At 40.9% G+C, this 16864-nt stretch overlaps 3 protein-coding genes across 5 annotated transcripts; all 3 read left to right on the forward strand.

Moving 5' to 3' along the window:
- The first annotated feature begins 425 nt into the window (after window positions 1-425).
- On the forward strand, window positions 426-3637 carry LOC116616625. Its single transcript, XM_032378614.2, has 2 exons — window positions 426-985; window positions 2516-3637. Exons 1-2 carry the CDS (start codon window positions 817-819, stop codon window positions 2899-2901), a joined length of 555 nt encoding a protein of 184 aa, XP_032234505.2. The 5' UTR covers window positions 426-816; the 3' UTR covers window positions 2902-3637.
- Window positions 3638-5404: 1767 nt separating this feature from the next.
- Window positions 5405-8262, forward strand: LOC5509632. 2 transcript variants are annotated; one of them, XM_048719948.1, is made up of 3 exons: window positions 5405-5636; window positions 6585-6854; window positions 7123-8262. In XM_048719948.1, exons 1-3 carry the CDS (start codon window positions 5471-5473, stop codon window positions 7209-7211), a joined length of 525 nt encoding a protein of 174 aa, XP_048575905.1. In that variant the 5' UTR covers window positions 5405-5470; the 3' UTR covers window positions 7212-8262. The 2 variants fall into 2 exon arrangements, with proteins under 2 accessions (XP_048575905.1, XP_032234507.2); XM_032378616.2 differs by having other exon boundaries at window positions 5408-5636; window positions 7236-8262.
- Window positions 8263-8978: 716 nt separating this feature from the next.
- Window positions 8979-13529, forward strand: LOC116616624. Of its 2 annotated transcripts, none has more exons than XM_048719949.1 (3): window positions 8979-9274; window positions 11931-12235; window positions 12876-13529. In XM_048719949.1, exons 1-3 carry the CDS (start codon window positions 9094-9096, stop codon window positions 12960-12962), a joined length of 573 nt encoding a protein of 190 aa, XP_048575906.1. In that variant the 5' UTR covers window positions 8979-9093; the 3' UTR covers window positions 12963-13529. The 2 variants fall into 2 exon arrangements, with proteins under 2 accessions (XP_048575906.1, XP_032234503.2); XM_032378612.2 differs by having other exon boundaries at window positions 8992-9274; window positions 11931-12233; window positions 12883-13529.
- The last annotated feature ends 3335 nt before the right edge of the window (window positions 13530-16864 follow it).

The raw sequence follows: 16864 nt of genomic DNA on the forward strand, positions 1-16864 counted from the left end.
TGTAAGCTGGGGTGACATGGCTCCACTTTGCTGCTGGCACTCCGCCAGCATTCATTGATTGTGTTTATAAATGTGAGGGAAAATGTGATGTCATTTTGATCCCAGACGTGCTTTATAGAATGAATAGCGAAATACCAAGCATTCTTTACGCATTTGTTAAACCCGGAAAAATAAAAATGACCTCGACCATTTCATGGGGAGAATTCCCTCAAACAAAAATATTTATAGACTTGTTACATTGCGTTACAAATCAATTATATACCCCAAGACTATACAACTAGCGACCCAAATCGTTTATAGGCTACAAATCCCGCTCTTTGATTGGACAGTCAGGAGTCACGTTATCACAGCACGTGTACAAAGCGTGAGCAAGGAGTCCCAGGATCACCTGATGTGACGTCACACTATTGTGTTTGACAGAAATATAAAATATTCGAGACGGCAAATCGCTCGCGGAAAAAAAAAAAATCATTCGACGCAGCATCACCAGTGGCAATACATTCCACTAACCCTTCCAAGACTCTCACTTGACGTACTGTTGACTGGATATTTTCGTTATTAGCTCTAAAGCTTAGGAAGCGTGTTTATTTGAACTTTTTGACTGGCTGTCACTTTCCTGGTTGCGTGACTCGGGCTTCGGACACTTGTACGAAATAGAAGACACTGAAATTTTTTTCTTCGTGGATCTATTATTACCCCGATGTGCCACAGAACTTGTCATCTCTACACACTATAGCACGCTCAGTCAAACTACTGCCTTGGAAGACTGTCACAATCGAAAAATCGTCGAGGAAACTTTACGAAGGAAAGAAAATCATGATTCGTATTCTCGCTTTGCTGTTCTGCTGCATGATTTTAAACACTGTTGAAGGGTCACCTTCAAAATGCAAAGATGGACAATTTTTAGACGTTCAGAATCAGTTGTATATTGCCTGTGATGAGTGCGAAGACGACTGGATGGGATGTTCAAATTGCTGTAAACCAGGTAAAAAGTTTGCGATTTACAAAGCCTTCGCTGACAAATAATTCTAGATTGTGTGACCTCATTTGCACTCGATAAAAAAACATCCCCAATGCCAAGTCCAAGTCCTGAACGATAGCGAAAGTGCACGGCACCTCAATTTGTTACTTGATGTTTACTCGAGTAATACTCGATTGCGTAGTCTCATAGATGACTGCTTCGAAAAAAAATCTGATCGAAAAAAATAATTTCGATGGAAACACTAGTACAAATTGCTCATTTTAAATCTGTCAAACTCACCAAATAAAGGAAGCAAGTTAATCTGCCTACGGTTCTTTTTCAAAATTATCTGTCACGAAATGCGAAGGTTTTAATAGATTTTATCAATTTTGGCCTGGATTTCCTCGCGTGATGTCGACCATGCTCGCTAGTAACGCTTCGCTACACGTGGAAACATGATTAATACGTTAAATTACTTACTCAAAATATAATTTAGCGTAAATCTAGAACAGTTAGTTGCCTACGGTTTGTTTTTGCCAATGTTCGTGTAGCTTATGTAAATTGTCGCATGTTGCGCTATTACCTCAAAGTGTTATTCAAAACATGTTATGAAAAAAAAACGTAATCTCAAATTTCCATAATTCCTAAAAGACTCTAGCCTCTCCTCTCTACTTTTTTGTCAATTTAGATTCTCTAGAAATATACAAAGAAGGAGTATGTTAAGTTATAAGAATGAGTTTCGTGCCATGGATTCCATATGATATCTTGTTCCAGCTGGGGGAATGTTAGGGGGTGTGTTGTTAGTAGCAGGAAATAAATTGTTTATGCCCAAAGGATGTTATTAAATGATAACTGAAAATGAAGCTTTCTTTTTGGCTTTATAAATTTGTCTTAAAATTGTTATTTTGATGTCATAGAACCTTTTTTGTTTTTATTAATAAAGGAATCTGATAGCTCATAGCTGCTTCGTGTTTTTAAGCACATTTTAACCTCTGTGTTAACCTTCACAGTAAGCACTAGTAATGTCAATTGATCTGTTTCAACCATGTGTACCAGAAAGTATGGCAGAGAGCAAGCCACCACACAAATTTTGTAATCACACTTTTATCTAGGGGCTTTCTATTCTCTTTTGAGTATACAGCCTTGGTCATGCTCATATTTTCTAGTGATTAGATTTTGCCTTGTTAAATCTCTGGCTATTTGGCCCTGTTTGCTTTTACTTATGTTAGTATTAACCCCTACCGTCAAGGCTTCACAGTAAGAGTTGGTAATATCATGTGATATTGATGTACTAGTTAGCTTGTAACTTAGTCAGCATAACAGCTCTTTAGAAACATCTTTACCCTTATTATTGACCCTGACTATGAGTTTGACACATTCCAATTTTATGTAGCGAAAGCAGACCAAGGTTGTAATTCTTGATGTTAGAACTATAATTATTACCTAGGCTTGCATGCTAATTCTGGCTATGCCTTGTCGACTTGTTGTTCCCAAATAACATCAATCTGCCTAACTCCACGAACCATGAGTTCACTTTTTTTTTCCATTGTCTAGCTACTGATGCCCCAAATACCATAGCTGACATCCCCATCGCTTCTGCTGAGGATGCGGAGTCCCAAGATCGACGGGTTCTCAAGACCTTCCTTTATGGCTTTGTGTTATTTGTCATTGCTAGCGTCCTCTTTGTGCTGTTAGCTGTGGTGATAAAAGTCACACGTGAACGTCGTGCACAGTGTGATGTCGAAGCACGTGACAGAAATGCTTCAAATGCTACAGATATTTGCGAGGTGTATTACCCACCAGCAACGAACGCTGATGACCTAGCCAGTGGGAGCCAAGAAAAGAGTAAGACAGGCATTCTGTCAGGAGCTGTGAATTTGGCATGCGATGGAGAAGATGGACTACCTGTAAGCGATAAATCCCAAACATCAAAGTTATAACAGAGCATAAAGCAGTATTTGACATCTGAAGATATATTGTTGGCAAGTGCCATCACATCATAAACATAAAGACATTAGACATTAGTTACATTGTCAATGCACAAGCCTTTCATCAGAGGATATTATCTCAGCACCATCATAGTGTTGAATACATGTTTGTAATAGAGCTTATTGCAAATTTGTTGAAGCTACTGCCTACATAATGCTTACAGTTTCTCATATATGAGAGCGACGCGCATTTTGCTGATATAAGAACATTTGATTTTAGGATTATGTTCTCTTGTTCTTGCCCATTGTCAGGCAGTTGTCCAGACATTTCTTTCATTTCCAGTGGAAAAAAGGACAGCTTTATTTAGTTAGGGAAGATTCTAGAGGCCGTCCTTTATTTGGATGCCATTTTATTGATAGACTGTTTTATCAGAGAGGGGTACATAGGTACCCACCCAGTGTATTCTAGACCCATAGGAGTCAGATGTGATATCTGATTTTCAACTAAGGATCTAGAATTATAGACACTGACCAAATTGGTCGAGACCGAAATAGCTGAGTTGTTATCAGTTTAGAGAAGTTTACCATGTGATCAGAATAGATTATTATCATTGTTAGCCTTCTAGCCGGCTCTTTAGTGAGGTGATTCAGAAATTATGGTTTTAAGAGCCGGCTTGAAGGCTATATTATTATTAGTATTAGTTATTTCATAGGTTCACAGATATTATTAGTAAAGCGAATACATTTATGGGTTTTTCTCTTCGTTTATATCGACCCAAGTTTGTTCAAACTCGAGATAGGGGAGTCAATTTGCTTTATCCTCTCCCCACTGTCATACCCCCTCACCAGCCAACAACAGCATTTTTCGCAATGAAAATGCAACGCGTCTTAATACCCCCCCCCCCCCCCCCCCCACTTATAGACACACACACACACACTTAGACATACTGGCTACGCCCCTCTAAATTATTTTTTCAGCCTGCAAGGGAGTTTCTTGGGTCTTGTTTTTTTCAACTCTGTGATAATTTTATGCTCGTACTGTGACCACTTCCCAGATGACGTGGTTCTGTTTGGCTCATCTTACAAATAAGTATCCTAGCTGGCAATAACGCAAAAATATTTTAAACCAAAAGCGACAGTATGGTGTTTGAACAAAAGAGTTCTTAATTTATAGCACTTTTTCCCCTGTTTTTAAGTACTATCCGACATTTAGTCTACTGTATTTGTAGTTTGTAGCTCCAAGGAAGGAGCCGCCTCCTAGCTAAGCCTCCAAGAAAAGAGAGGTACATTTTACAAATTTATCTCCCACAACAGCAGAGCTTTCTTTAGTTTTTCTTATCTTCCGTGAAGCCGGATTTGCTGGGGAGGGTTAGGGGGTGCACCGTCATAGATATCATAGATATTAGTACAATGACTAACACAAGGGCCTTTCTCAGGCGCGTACACAGCAAGGAGGGTGCGCACCCCCCTTGGCGGCCAAAAAGGGGGTCATTTCTTATAGGAATCGTCAAATACTATGCTTTTTTCAGGCCCGTACCCAGGGGGGTACCGAACGCACCTTCCCTCCCCCCACAATGGCCGAAAGTCCACTTTCGATTCTTAATAGACATACTATTTGTTGACAAAACTATAAAGCATAAGCTAGATTACTCTGGTATGTCATCAATCCATAAGTCAAACTTTTTTGTAACCAAATCCGACAATAAACGTCCCGTAGAGATACTGCAAAGGCGTTTTGTTATATCGGGGGTGATGAGATTTTTATCAGACAACTCATTGCCTCCCCCCCCCCCCGGACAAAATAGGTCCTCTTTTTAAGATTTCGAAAGCCCCCTCCCCCCCCCCAAAGAAAAATTCTGGGTATGGGCCTGAGATACCTATGAATGATACGCACCACCCTCCTCCCCCCACCCCTCGGCCAATCCTGAGTGAGCGCGCGCGTTTATATCTTTATTATCGTGGATAATAAAGATATAAAACAGAGAAATGGCAAGATCCATTTTTGATTGAATAAGGAAAAGAAAGGAATCGCCTCAAAATAATAATACATATTTTATGACATAAGTTTTTTTCCGACTACATCTATGTACATTTTGTATAGGTGTAGAGTAAACAATTGTAATGATGACGATGTGATGATTAGAGACTCTCCTTTCTCTTTTATCCATCCCCCCTCCCCCTTAAACCCCCTTTCTCAACTGTTCTCCCTCAAGACATCAAAGACAACGTAATGAGTGTTTATTTCACCTTTTCAACCTTTATTCTATGACAAAAAAAATCTGAGATCCGTTCTGTGAACAGCGTACCAATAACAAATGAATGGTTAGCCATTTGCTGTCACGGGAGAAGGAAACTGCTAACCGCGAAAGTCAAAGGCTAAGCGCCAAAGATTCTTTGGCGATGAATGGCTAGATATTTTAGTTTCCTGATTGGTTGATGCTAAGTCGATGAAACCTGATCAGCCAATCAGAATTCTCCTTGTCGTGCGGGGATTCCCCCTAAAAACGTGATGATGAGAATAGCTATACGCTCGATAGAATCTTGCATCGCGACACAGAGAAAACCACATAGGAAACCCCGAATGTCCCCTTTACTACTAGTTCTGTGTTTTGTGGCTAGTACAGCAGCAGCAGCATGCCCGTATGGGTACTTTAAGGACGACGTGTCCTTTGAGTGTTTCCCGTGCTCATCCGTGTGCAAGCAAGGAGACCATCTTTACCCACGCTGTAAGGATCAATGCGATAAAGGTACGATAACTTATGATAGTTACTCTTGCTTCATTTAATCGCTGTATGTAGCTTATCCACTGACTTAGTAACATTGTGTGTGCGAGAAATCTGGCATTCCTGCAATCCTATTACCCTATTGCATACTATCAAACGGAATGGTGCAATAATATGTATCCAGATAAGGGACAGTTAGCAATAGGCTCTTCATAATTGCCACTTTTAAACAGTTAGACTATCAATCCAAGTTACAGAGGATTAGAACGTAATTACTTTGAAAACTGTGCAAAATGCTGTGCTTATAGTAGAGTATTTTTAAGTTTTTTTGCAAAACACGTTGGAATTTGCTGAGCAATCGTAATATGATACCTATTTCCCGCGACAGCGGCCAGAGTCTGTGTATGAGTCATGTGTAGTCTCAGTTAATTGGTTTTCCGATCTGATCGATCGAATGAATCCGAACCAAATGTCAATCGAGCTAAACCAAATTTCAATCGTTCGATTGATTTCCATTGCTTCGGCAAAAAAAAAAAAAACTTATTTGGTAAGCTTAAAGGTATAAACGCTCTTAAGCATATCAACACATTGCTATCAGGGCTCCAGTTAATAGCAAGGGGGATGTCGGAGATTTACGTACCACTTAGCGTGACATGATAACGAGCGTGAAATTGGCGTCGCATGATCACACAGATAATAGGGGTAGAGATATCAGATACAATATATAGATGAGATTGTAAACAGCGAGCGAGTGAATCAGAGAATTAAACAGAGAATCGTGATCGAGTGCTTTTACTATTTTCCACAGGGCTTTTAGCCTATCTGAATGGACTACCCTGGAACAATATGCTTAATTCAATTTTAATATGTCTATGCTGTTCAGTTGAAGTGGACAGTTGTTTTTTTCCTTTCTTATTTGGTGCTAGAAATTACGAACCTTCTAACCTTCCTAGCCATTTTTCTCACTTGCAGTGACTATAGCTCCAGGCTCAAAAACAACAGCCGCGACCCTTCAAACAACCCAGGCCACAACCCCAGCGACAACGCCAGACAATCGACAATATTTGTCACGCAGTCCTGACGCGTCACGCAGGACCGACACACGGCGCATTGACGAAGATGAAATCGTAACAACTGCAGTACTTGCCTCTATTTTTGGTGTCAAAAGGATGGTTGTCATGGTTGCGACGGCTGTGTGGTGCTGTCGAAAAAGGAGAAAGAACAACCACCGGTCTTACACAGGTAAGTCTCCCAATAACAAATCAAATGGTAGAGAACAAAGAGTTAGCCCCTTTTTCCGGACATAAAAATTTACACTCTTTTTTATAATGAGGATGGGCCGTTCCTATTTTTGGGACATTTTTAAGGCTGAATATGTTCTCAACGATGTTCTTAAATTTCAGTGTATATAAGAATATAATACCCAATAAATTATTAGGAAGAGAATAACAATAGTTATCAATAGCAATAATAAGATTGTTACTGAGTACAATTTGATTCTGCATTTTAGAAAGCATCAGGAGTAAAAAAGAAAACTTTTTCTGCTATCTGCATGCCTCATTGGGTGGTAGAATGCTTTTTTGGCTTACCAGATCTTGATGGCACGTGATTATTGTTTCAAAGGCTTCCTATGTGATACACTCGGTTGCAAGAAACGGCCCAACAAGCCAGTTACATGCACCGATGACACTGATGACTCACCGGATGAGACCATGGTTTGAGACCATCCTACATGCAGGGGTAGAGGTCAGAGAAACAACTCAAACATGTGACGAAATCCACTGTAGTTGTAGACTAGAGAATAGTATTTTGACCATCTCGATCGCACGGGGATTAGAGGCTAGAGAAACATATCAAACTTAGTCCAAGGCAAGAGCAGCAACACAAGTAGTAAAAGTTTAGATGAGGAAATCTTTAATCTTTAGATGCAAGGTGTAGATGTGGTTATGTTTAGATATGAGATAAGATGAGCGTAAACGTAAAAAAACAGAATTTGCACAGTATTCACTGGCTATTCCGCAGCAATTCTTTATTATACTTACACGGATAATCAAACCATTTATTCGATAGTGATGGGGAGTGAACATCCGCTGTGATTTAAGACTTGCAAAAGAAAAAAAAGAAGAAGAACGGACCATGCGCGTACCAAGGGGAGTGTGCAGGGGCCAAAAAGTGGGTAATTTCTTATTGAAGTAGCGCCCCCTCCCCCCCACCCCCCCCCCACCCCAGACCCCAACAGCAAATCCTTGGCTCGCGCCTGAGTAAGGACCACAGGGTAACTTTACAAATGTTACCTAAAAATAATTTTTGATTGATGACATGGGATTTTTCCCTTTTAATGGAATAAGATAAATATTTCAAAGCCAAACAAGTATTTAGAAAGGTGACACTTCACAGAGGTTATTTAAATCCATTACAGCGAGTATATAAATATCACAGTGAGTACACACATCTTGCTGATTTGAGCCGGGTGTCCAACTTGTCGAGTGTTCTTTTATTTATACATTTTCAAATTATAACGATATGAGATATCTAACGATTTGTATGTATAATACATACATTTTCCACCCCAGGCTATGAGATATTTCATTGATTTGTATGTAATCTATCGTTCCTATTGCTCTACAATAAAACAGCGTGTTTAATATGACGATTTTGCTCAAACTATGCACGTGAGGAGGCTATCACGTGAGGGGGCTATCACGTGAGAAGGCTATCACGTGAGGAGGCTATCACGTGAGAAGGCTATCACGTGAGCAGGCTATCACGTGAGGAGGCTATCACACTCGGTTCCAGCCTCCAGGTTTCAGGCGCGAACACAGGGTGGTGCGCGCGCACCCCTCCTTGGCGACCATAAAGTGGGTCATTTCTTATGAAGGAATCCTTAAATACTATGCTTTTTCCATATGAAACATATGACTGGGCACCCACCCCCCCCCCCCCCCCCCGGCCAATCCCCGCTGTGTAGTACACTTCCGGTGCTGTGCTCGACCCCAAAATAAAAAACATGCACAACCTATGTGCTACGCCGATGAATTCATCCATGAACAAACTAGATAAGAATAAATAGCCTTTATTGTTGGAGTAACGAGAGAAAAAAAGAAAAAAATCAGAGCAAGCAATGAATCCATGTTACATCCCCATGCTCGACCTGCTAGTGGGGATCTGCAGCAAGGGGATACATTGGACACGACACAGGAAAAAATTTCGACCACTATCTTGCGTCTCCAACGTCAATTGAGAACAGCTTTTTTTCACTCTTTGCACGGACTTTCCATTGAATGGAAGTCGAGTCTCTAGATGAATAAACAAACATTTTGGCGGGAATTTTGCGCATAAATAGTATGACGTTTAATCTTCCATGACGTCAGGACTCTTTCCAATCTTGTCCAATCAGAATGCTAGGGGATTCCCCACGAACGTATACTAGCATAGGCATGCGACGGTTGCCCCAAAGCACAACTCTAACACGAGCCGAAATATGGCTCCCATAGCTAAAATAATAAGAATCTTTGCGTTACTTGTACTCAACGCGCTTGGATTTGTCCTGGGTTGCCCTTATGGTCAGTTTAAAGACGATATTTCCTTTTCTTGCATGCCATGTTCAATGTGTGTTGAGGAGGATCATCTTTACCCCCGATGTAAAGCCGATTGCGACAAAGGTAAGAATATAACTAGTGATTCTTGTAAGAGTTTTATTCTCCCTCGCCTATGCGCTCTCTTTCTAAATCTGCTGAAATCTCGAAAAGGCGAACTATTTCCTAGATTGACGGCATGCTTGATCGCTTGCGGAAAATTGTGTTACGCCATTGCGTGCGAGGAAGTAATGATGATGTAATATTCCAGTTTTGGATGGTTCTTAACTTGTTTGTTCAATTTAATCTTATCGTAGACATTTAAACAGTGGCCATATCAATTATACCAATGCAATACAATAATATAAATATAAATGTCATGAATCCTTCGATGATTCAACTAGTCAACCTTGTTGCAATGCTAATGAACAAAAAGTCGCTATTTCTCAATCAAATCGCGCTGTATTCAAGTAATACTTTGGTATGATTACCTCAGGAAAATAAATAGTCGTTATATTGTTGAAAAAGTGCCTCAGGTGGAACCTCATTGTAGTAAATTTAAGACCTTTAAAATCAAACAGGGCGTTTAAAATCAAACAAGTCGTGTTTTGTAATGTGATTTATCATCATAATTTGATACCGTTGTATGTCATGAGCATAGCCTAGCCCGGGCTCTTGTCAAAAGTGGTGATGTTGTGACAATTCGGGGCTCCCTAGTCATATATTTTTTAAAAGCGCGACAACAACTCGAATTCCGTCACGCTACGTGCAGCCGGAAGTAGTTCCATCCGTCACGCTTAGCCTACGTGCAGCCGGAAATAGTTCCATCCGTCACGTACAGCCGGAAATAGTTCCATTTTCTCTGTATTTCTCGCTTATTTCTCCGAAATATTACGAGCTTCGACGTAACTTATACCAAAATAGTCCCTGAAATATGTGCGATTTCTATAGTGCGGGTAGGATCATTGATAGCTTGATACCGAACTCGGTTTTTTTATACAAGTATGCGCCAGCATTTGCATCATCACAACAGCACTTCGCGAATAGTGAATTTAACGGGTTCATCGTTGATAGAAACAGCAATGTAAACACATCTTACATCTTTATAAAGTTCATCCCTAGCTACATGGCATGGCCTAAATGTTTGATGATCCGATCCCTGTAGCAGAAGATACGAGTTGTGATTGACAGGATGGTTAAACGTACAACAAGTGCCTTTGTTCTGACTTCTCCATAGTCGTTTGCAGCGAGCACTTCACTTTCTGTTAGAAACTTCTAGTTATAAGTTACCAAGCACTTCGAGGCTTCCTAGTCATTGTAATCACGCTTATAAGCGCAACAACAACTCGAATAAAGTGTCCGAGTGCGCGTGCGGTTGTTAAACATCGTAGCACAATCAATCGCTATTTAAAGGGGCAGTATGACGAGTTCTTAAAATACGTCCTCTCGCGCGGAAATGTAAAGATTAAGCGTTCAACTATCAGGTTTCAAATGCTCCAAGTGAAATATCGAGTTGAAGTATGCTTTGTTTAAACCTGAAATAGAGCAATTGTTGGCCGCCATTACTCAGTTGGAATCGAACGATCCAACGCTGTGATGTCACTTGTCCCCAAAATCAAGCTATGGGATGGAATGCCTCGCTCTGAGTCGCAAAAAAATCACAGCACGCACAGAGATGGGGTGAGAATTTAGCCAGAGAATTCAGCGCAATACGATTTACTTAATGAAAGTACCCCCAAATTAGATAGGCTAGAGGTCTGTCGTGCTGACACGTTGAATAAGCAAGCTAAAAAGTGGAAGGAGAAAGCCCTGAAACAGTAATTCAAAGCAGTTTTCTTTTCGGCTACCAGGGGTTTAATATGCGAAAGGTTTCTTCTGGATCTCGGTCAGGTAATCAAATTTAAAAACAGGCCCGTCTTTCTTCCCATAACCGCTCCATATTGATGTTTGGAGGCCAGACACCAAGTATACACATCTATTTGCAAATGGTCCTGAATGTAATGAGCCGACTTGTTGGGGACAAGTGACGTCATAAGTACTCTCCAAATCGAGCTAGCTCAAGCAATGGCCGCCGATTTTCGAACGTTTTATACGGGCTTTATTGTCACTTTTTACAACTTTGCTGTTGGAGTTTTGAGCTAATTTTTTCACCAAGAGTATATCAAACGATGCTCTTTCTAATGAATGTAGCGAGAAGGCGTAATATTGATGTGAATTTACGTCATACGGCCCCCTGTAAAGAACAGCACGCGACTTGCAAACCTAAAGACTAGACTGTCAAGTATGAATCATAAATACCGCGGCGGCCTGAATGCGCGTTGTCCTAAACACTCTCTAGAAAGGGAACATACAGCAAGTATGAATATAGGCACTGTTTGCGCACATTGTTCGTTCTTGTATTTCGTTTTTTTTTTAATAACGTTTCTGATAAGGAGGCCTCGGCACACCCCTTTTGATCGTTGTAAACGTGTGTTTAACATGGCCCCACCTATCCCGCGGTTGGCGGGGTTGAGTTTGCAGCTGTCTCCTTAGTATAGCAGTAATTTTACAAAAGACATGCAAAGATAGCGTCTGCCCGCGTAAGAGATAAAATGCATATCTGAGTGTTGTACCCCCCCCCCCCCCCCTACCTACGGCTTTGTTTGATTTCGGCGTTACACTTAAAGTTAAAAGTATTTATTCAGTCGCTCGCCCAGTCGGACGTGTCGTTTGCTCGCTAGCTCATCTATCTATTTATTTTCAGTCACAACGTCAACACCCCCTCAGACGAAACCAAGTAAAGTCTCTGACGTGACACAAGCTACATCGTCAGCTATCCAAACCGTGTCACGCATTTTATCCACGACGTCACGCATGCCTTATACACCATTTACTCTACAATCTACAACACGCAGCGTCATCCCAGGACCCAAAGATCAAATGGGAAAATGGGGGATAGCGATCTTTGCCGTCGCTATCGTTCTTGCTGTTGTCGGCTGTATAGGCTTTACCTTGTGGTGTTGCTTTCGAGGTCGCGATGCAAACAGGCGTCAACGGTGTTGCCGAGGTACGTAGACAATTTTACATAAAAAATACGAATTATTGAATTCGGCTGTAGCTTGTGAACCATTCTTCTCGAAACAAACAAAAATGAAAGAAAGGCTATTTCAGAGATTCGAAAAGTTTGACCTAAAATTGATTGGTTGAGGGTTTTTTTTTAGCCTTGGCTCATTCACAGGTCGCAAGATATTACAGGGACCCGGGTTTTTACCGACGAGTATCCCTATCACTTTTACCCTGACTAACCCCCCTCTCCCCGGGACAGGGACCCTTACTTATTTTTCAGGCCCGTACCCAGGGCGGGTTGCAGGGGGTGCGAACGCACCCCCCCCCCCCCCCCCCAACAACGGCCGAAGGTCTACTTTTGGTTCTCAATAGACATGCTATTTGTAGATAAATCTAAAAATCATAAGCTTGACCACTCTAGCCAAATCCGACAATAAACGTCCCGTGAAGATACTGCAAAGGCATAAAAAATCCTTTTTGTTCTTTCGGTGGTGGTTAGATTTTTATCAGAGAACTCCCTCCCTCCCCCTTTCCCCTGGAAAAATTAGATCCACTTTTTTTGGATTTCAACCCCCCCCCCCCCCCCAAGAAAAATCCTGGGTACGGGCCTGTTTTTACAATTTGACTGACGTTATGTGATGACTTTTTAGTGTTTGGGAGTCAAAATCCAACCACGACGCCTGTGGCATGCACAGAATACTCACCTGAAGCTGATGAGACCATGGTGTAAATACTCCGTGGAGGATCCATCTGTGAGCGGCGGTACACACCTACAGTATTTCAAAAAGGAATGCACTCGAGAACCCACGGTGGCTCATGAGTAGCGTATAAACGGCTGAATCCTTATATGTGAATGTTCATAAGAACATGAACAAGAATTCTACAGCTTTTGAAACCTGGATTTATATTTTATTTAACCTGGATTTGTATTTTATTTCCTTATTTTCTTGATACCCATGAAGCACTGCGGGTTACGATATATAGATTCTCCGAGTGCAACCTTATTTGAAATGGCTGTACATTAATATCAGGGATACGTTAGGGCCGAACCCGCCTAGGACGTCTTGTAGCAGTAAAACAAATTCTACGCTATGCATGATGGGTAGGATAAAAACATTCGCAAAGGACCATGGAAAGGTTCAATGGACCTTCTAGACTGTACTAGAAATTATCCCTGGGACGGTTGGACCCATGTTCACATGGCAACGAGTGTCATTTGTGATCAAGTGAAAAAATCTAATGAAGAATAGTTTTAGAATAAGTGTTGTTAAGATCGAATGAAAATTAAGGTTTTCTATTAGTGTATAATGATTTTTTACAATGGTTCCCTGCTAGCAGAGGCCTCTTTTCTCTGTATTTCGCTGTGCTTGCGTTTGCGAGGAAAAGAGACCTCTGCCATGGGTCGAAACTGTTTTCGTTGCGCATGAGTGTGCGTTTCTAAACGACCGAGCTTGACGTGCCAAAACCCGTACCATCGCGCGAAAGCTGTCAATATGCTAATATGCAATATGCAAAGACGAGTATTGTCTTGTTTGTGGGATACATTTCAAGACATCTGGGCAGGCGAGTTTCTTCAATGTAAATATCGCACAGTTGGACTCGAAGAAAATGTTACAAAAATTTTTGGTAAACTTAGATCAGCTAATTCCAGTAGAATATGCTGCAAAACTTGTAAACGGAAGATTAACTCGTTAGTCAAAAGAGAGAAAATCCTGAATGAAGATAAGGCATTGAATGACTACTTTTAAAATTCGTCGCGTGATATTTCTACGGAGGACGCCGTTTCGAATGCGGGCTTAGTCATTGTGGGCTCAAATAGTGGCCAGTAATTAATTAACGGAGCATGCGCTCTGGATCTCCCGTCCACGATCGTGGACGGCGGTTTGATCAAACGAACTTGCGACCCATGGCAGAGGTATCTTTTTCTCGCGAACTCCAACCCAGCGAAATACAGAGAAAAGAGGCCTCTGCTAGCAGGGAATTACAATGGCTGCCCAGATTAAGAATTCTGATAGTGTACTTTTCAAAAAAAATTTTGGGGCAGTATATTTTTTTCATGTGGTCGTATTTAAGGCTCAGTCCAGGCAGGCGAGACCAAGGGTTAAATGCCTTTCATATCCTTGCAGAACAAACGTTAAGGTGGCGGTCCGAGGTTATTTTGGCTAAACAGCTTATATACTATGTTCCCTACAGAAGACTCATTTTCGGCGCGATTTTCGTAAATTTTTCAGATTTTATTAATACATCTATGCTTTATCAGTTTCCGCTAGATTCACACTTGTTTGAAATCAAATTATTTTTTTTCATGCAATGTAAATGGAAGCAATGTTTTTATATTAAAATAAAAATCTCGAATTCTGCGCGATAAATTTTTTTCTAAATCTACAGTAACACCTAACAATACTCCAGCTTGAAGCACACAAATTTTTGGCTTTAAACTGACCTGTCAAACTTCGCGATTGATGAATCTTTATCTTACGCCAAAATTGTCCTCGCAATCTTTGAAAAAATAAATGCACTCTTGCCTACAAAGATCCATCCTCGAATTTACGCCCCCTGCTAAGTCCACACCCTAAGGCAACTTGTGTGAGAGGGGCAAGAGGACCAGTGTTGCACAAGAATAAATTCCACCAGATGGCCAATTCGAGAGTATTTTTATTAAGATAATTTGAAAACTAAAGAATTTATTCCTTTTCAACATTTGAGCCCAAGTCTTCTAAGAGTCTAATATAGGGAACTTAGTAAAAGCTGTTTAGCCAAAACAATCTCGGCGCGCCACCTTAAGTGACAATCACGAAACCGGGTGGGATTTTATTGTGTATAAATCTGAATGTTTAATACTTGGCTGAGCGGTTGGCAAATAAGTTTTTAAGACGTAACTATTAGGTGTAATGGTCATTTCCATGTTTTTATTTTTGCGTCACGTAATTTTTTTTGTCGCCTATTGTCTTAGTGATATAGTGGTCTCAGTAACTTGTTATATGGATTTTAGTTTCTGAAGTGGAGCGGCTGTTTATATTTTAATTGAAAAACAGACGCACACACCAGTTCAGAGCAGACAATAGTCTAAATTTTAGCTCGTCCGTTTAATATTTAAATGATCGTTCGATTAAAGAAAGATAATCAGATATATTTTTAGCTATAACTAATAATTTGTCAATAATTTTGTATTTAACTAACGTTTTTTCGCTGCAAGAGAGGAAACACCTAAGTGGTAGCGACATTTTCGAAGGTTGTTGAGGGAAACTATGGAGTTTTCTAGATCCGACACCGTCAGATTTCTACAGGCACGTACTCAGGATTGTCTGAAAGGGGGGTGTGCACTCGTAGATTTTGGAAAAAGGATATTTTTTTTACTATCCTAGTAAAGACCCACTTTTCAGCTGCTAAGGATGGGAGGGGGGGGGGGGGGGTGAGGGGTACGCTTGTACTTTTCCAAAACAGGCATGTGCGGCGAAGAGTGTTCTGTTACGGGGTTGATAGTGAAATAAAAAACATACAAGAAAACAAAGGCATTATTCTTCTCTTCAAAAACAGACTGTACTTTTTTAAAAACATCTTCCCCGCGTCCTTTAATGCCCGTTTCGATAGTAAAAAGTAAATATATCAGAAGGAAATTTTTTATACCATGGGTACCTAGAGGCTTGTAGTGGCTGGTAGCTGTACCGCGGATTGGCAAGCATGAGCCTCTTAACAGGGTGAAAACATTTAAATGCGCCGTTCTTTTTTGTGAGGAGAGTCTCGCCATCAATGTTATCGTACCAAGGTATTGGCATTGACATACCGTTACACCCCAGTGACGATATCGTGACGATATACCCTTAACCATCGGGCTTTAACGGAAACGCCCTCTCTACACATCGGATGAAGCACTTAGGTTACACGCCCAGGAAGAAGTCGTTCATTTTAAAGTCAAGGGCGTCTTACCCAGTCAAACAAGTCCAAGAAAGATAATATGGCATGTAGTTGTGGGTGGGGGTCTCCTTAGGCTGTTGTCACGCACTACTACGCCTAGAGAGCGATCTATCTATCACGATTATCTTTTGAAAATATCGCCAGCTTGCTGGGAGAGCGAGACATTTCGTCAACAAATGAACGCACTGCATCTCGAGGATGAGTCGTCAATCGAAGCCAAGCCCTTCAATTTCAATATAGTCGCCAACGACTCACGTGACCGTACCCCAGCAGGCCAGTGAAAATAAAAAATTCGTTAGGGTAAGATTTCAAATCGTGGATTTTGAATCTTGAAAAAAAGCGCTTTAATAAACACAACACTAGACTACACACGTCTTTTCAACAAATTGTTTTTGTATTTTTCAATAATTTTTTTTCGCCCTATGTTAACCGTAAATATCATTAGGGACAAATAAAGAGCTTGGGCTACCTGTGGAGACGATGGACGAAATGCGATATGGCGCCAAGGACTTATGGATAGACCAAGACCCCCCTCGGGCACAGGAAGCCTGCCTGGGGAAAATAACCGCTGTCCAAGTAATCGCAGGCGCTATTTGTCTAAAATGAACAAGCAAACGGCAAGCAGACACGGTATTTTTTTATTTCTTGTCTAGATGTCACATTCAAGCATATCTTTTCTCGGATATACTACGATGGCCTTTAAAAATGCTGCCTTAT

The sequence above is a fragment of the Nematostella vectensis genome, chromosome 12 (genome assembly GCF_932526225.1).
Source record: "Nematostella vectensis chromosome 12, jaNemVect1.1, whole genome shotgun sequence".
Lineage (NCBI taxonomy): Eukaryota > Metazoa > Cnidaria > Anthozoa > Actiniaria > Edwardsiidae > Nematostella > Nematostella vectensis.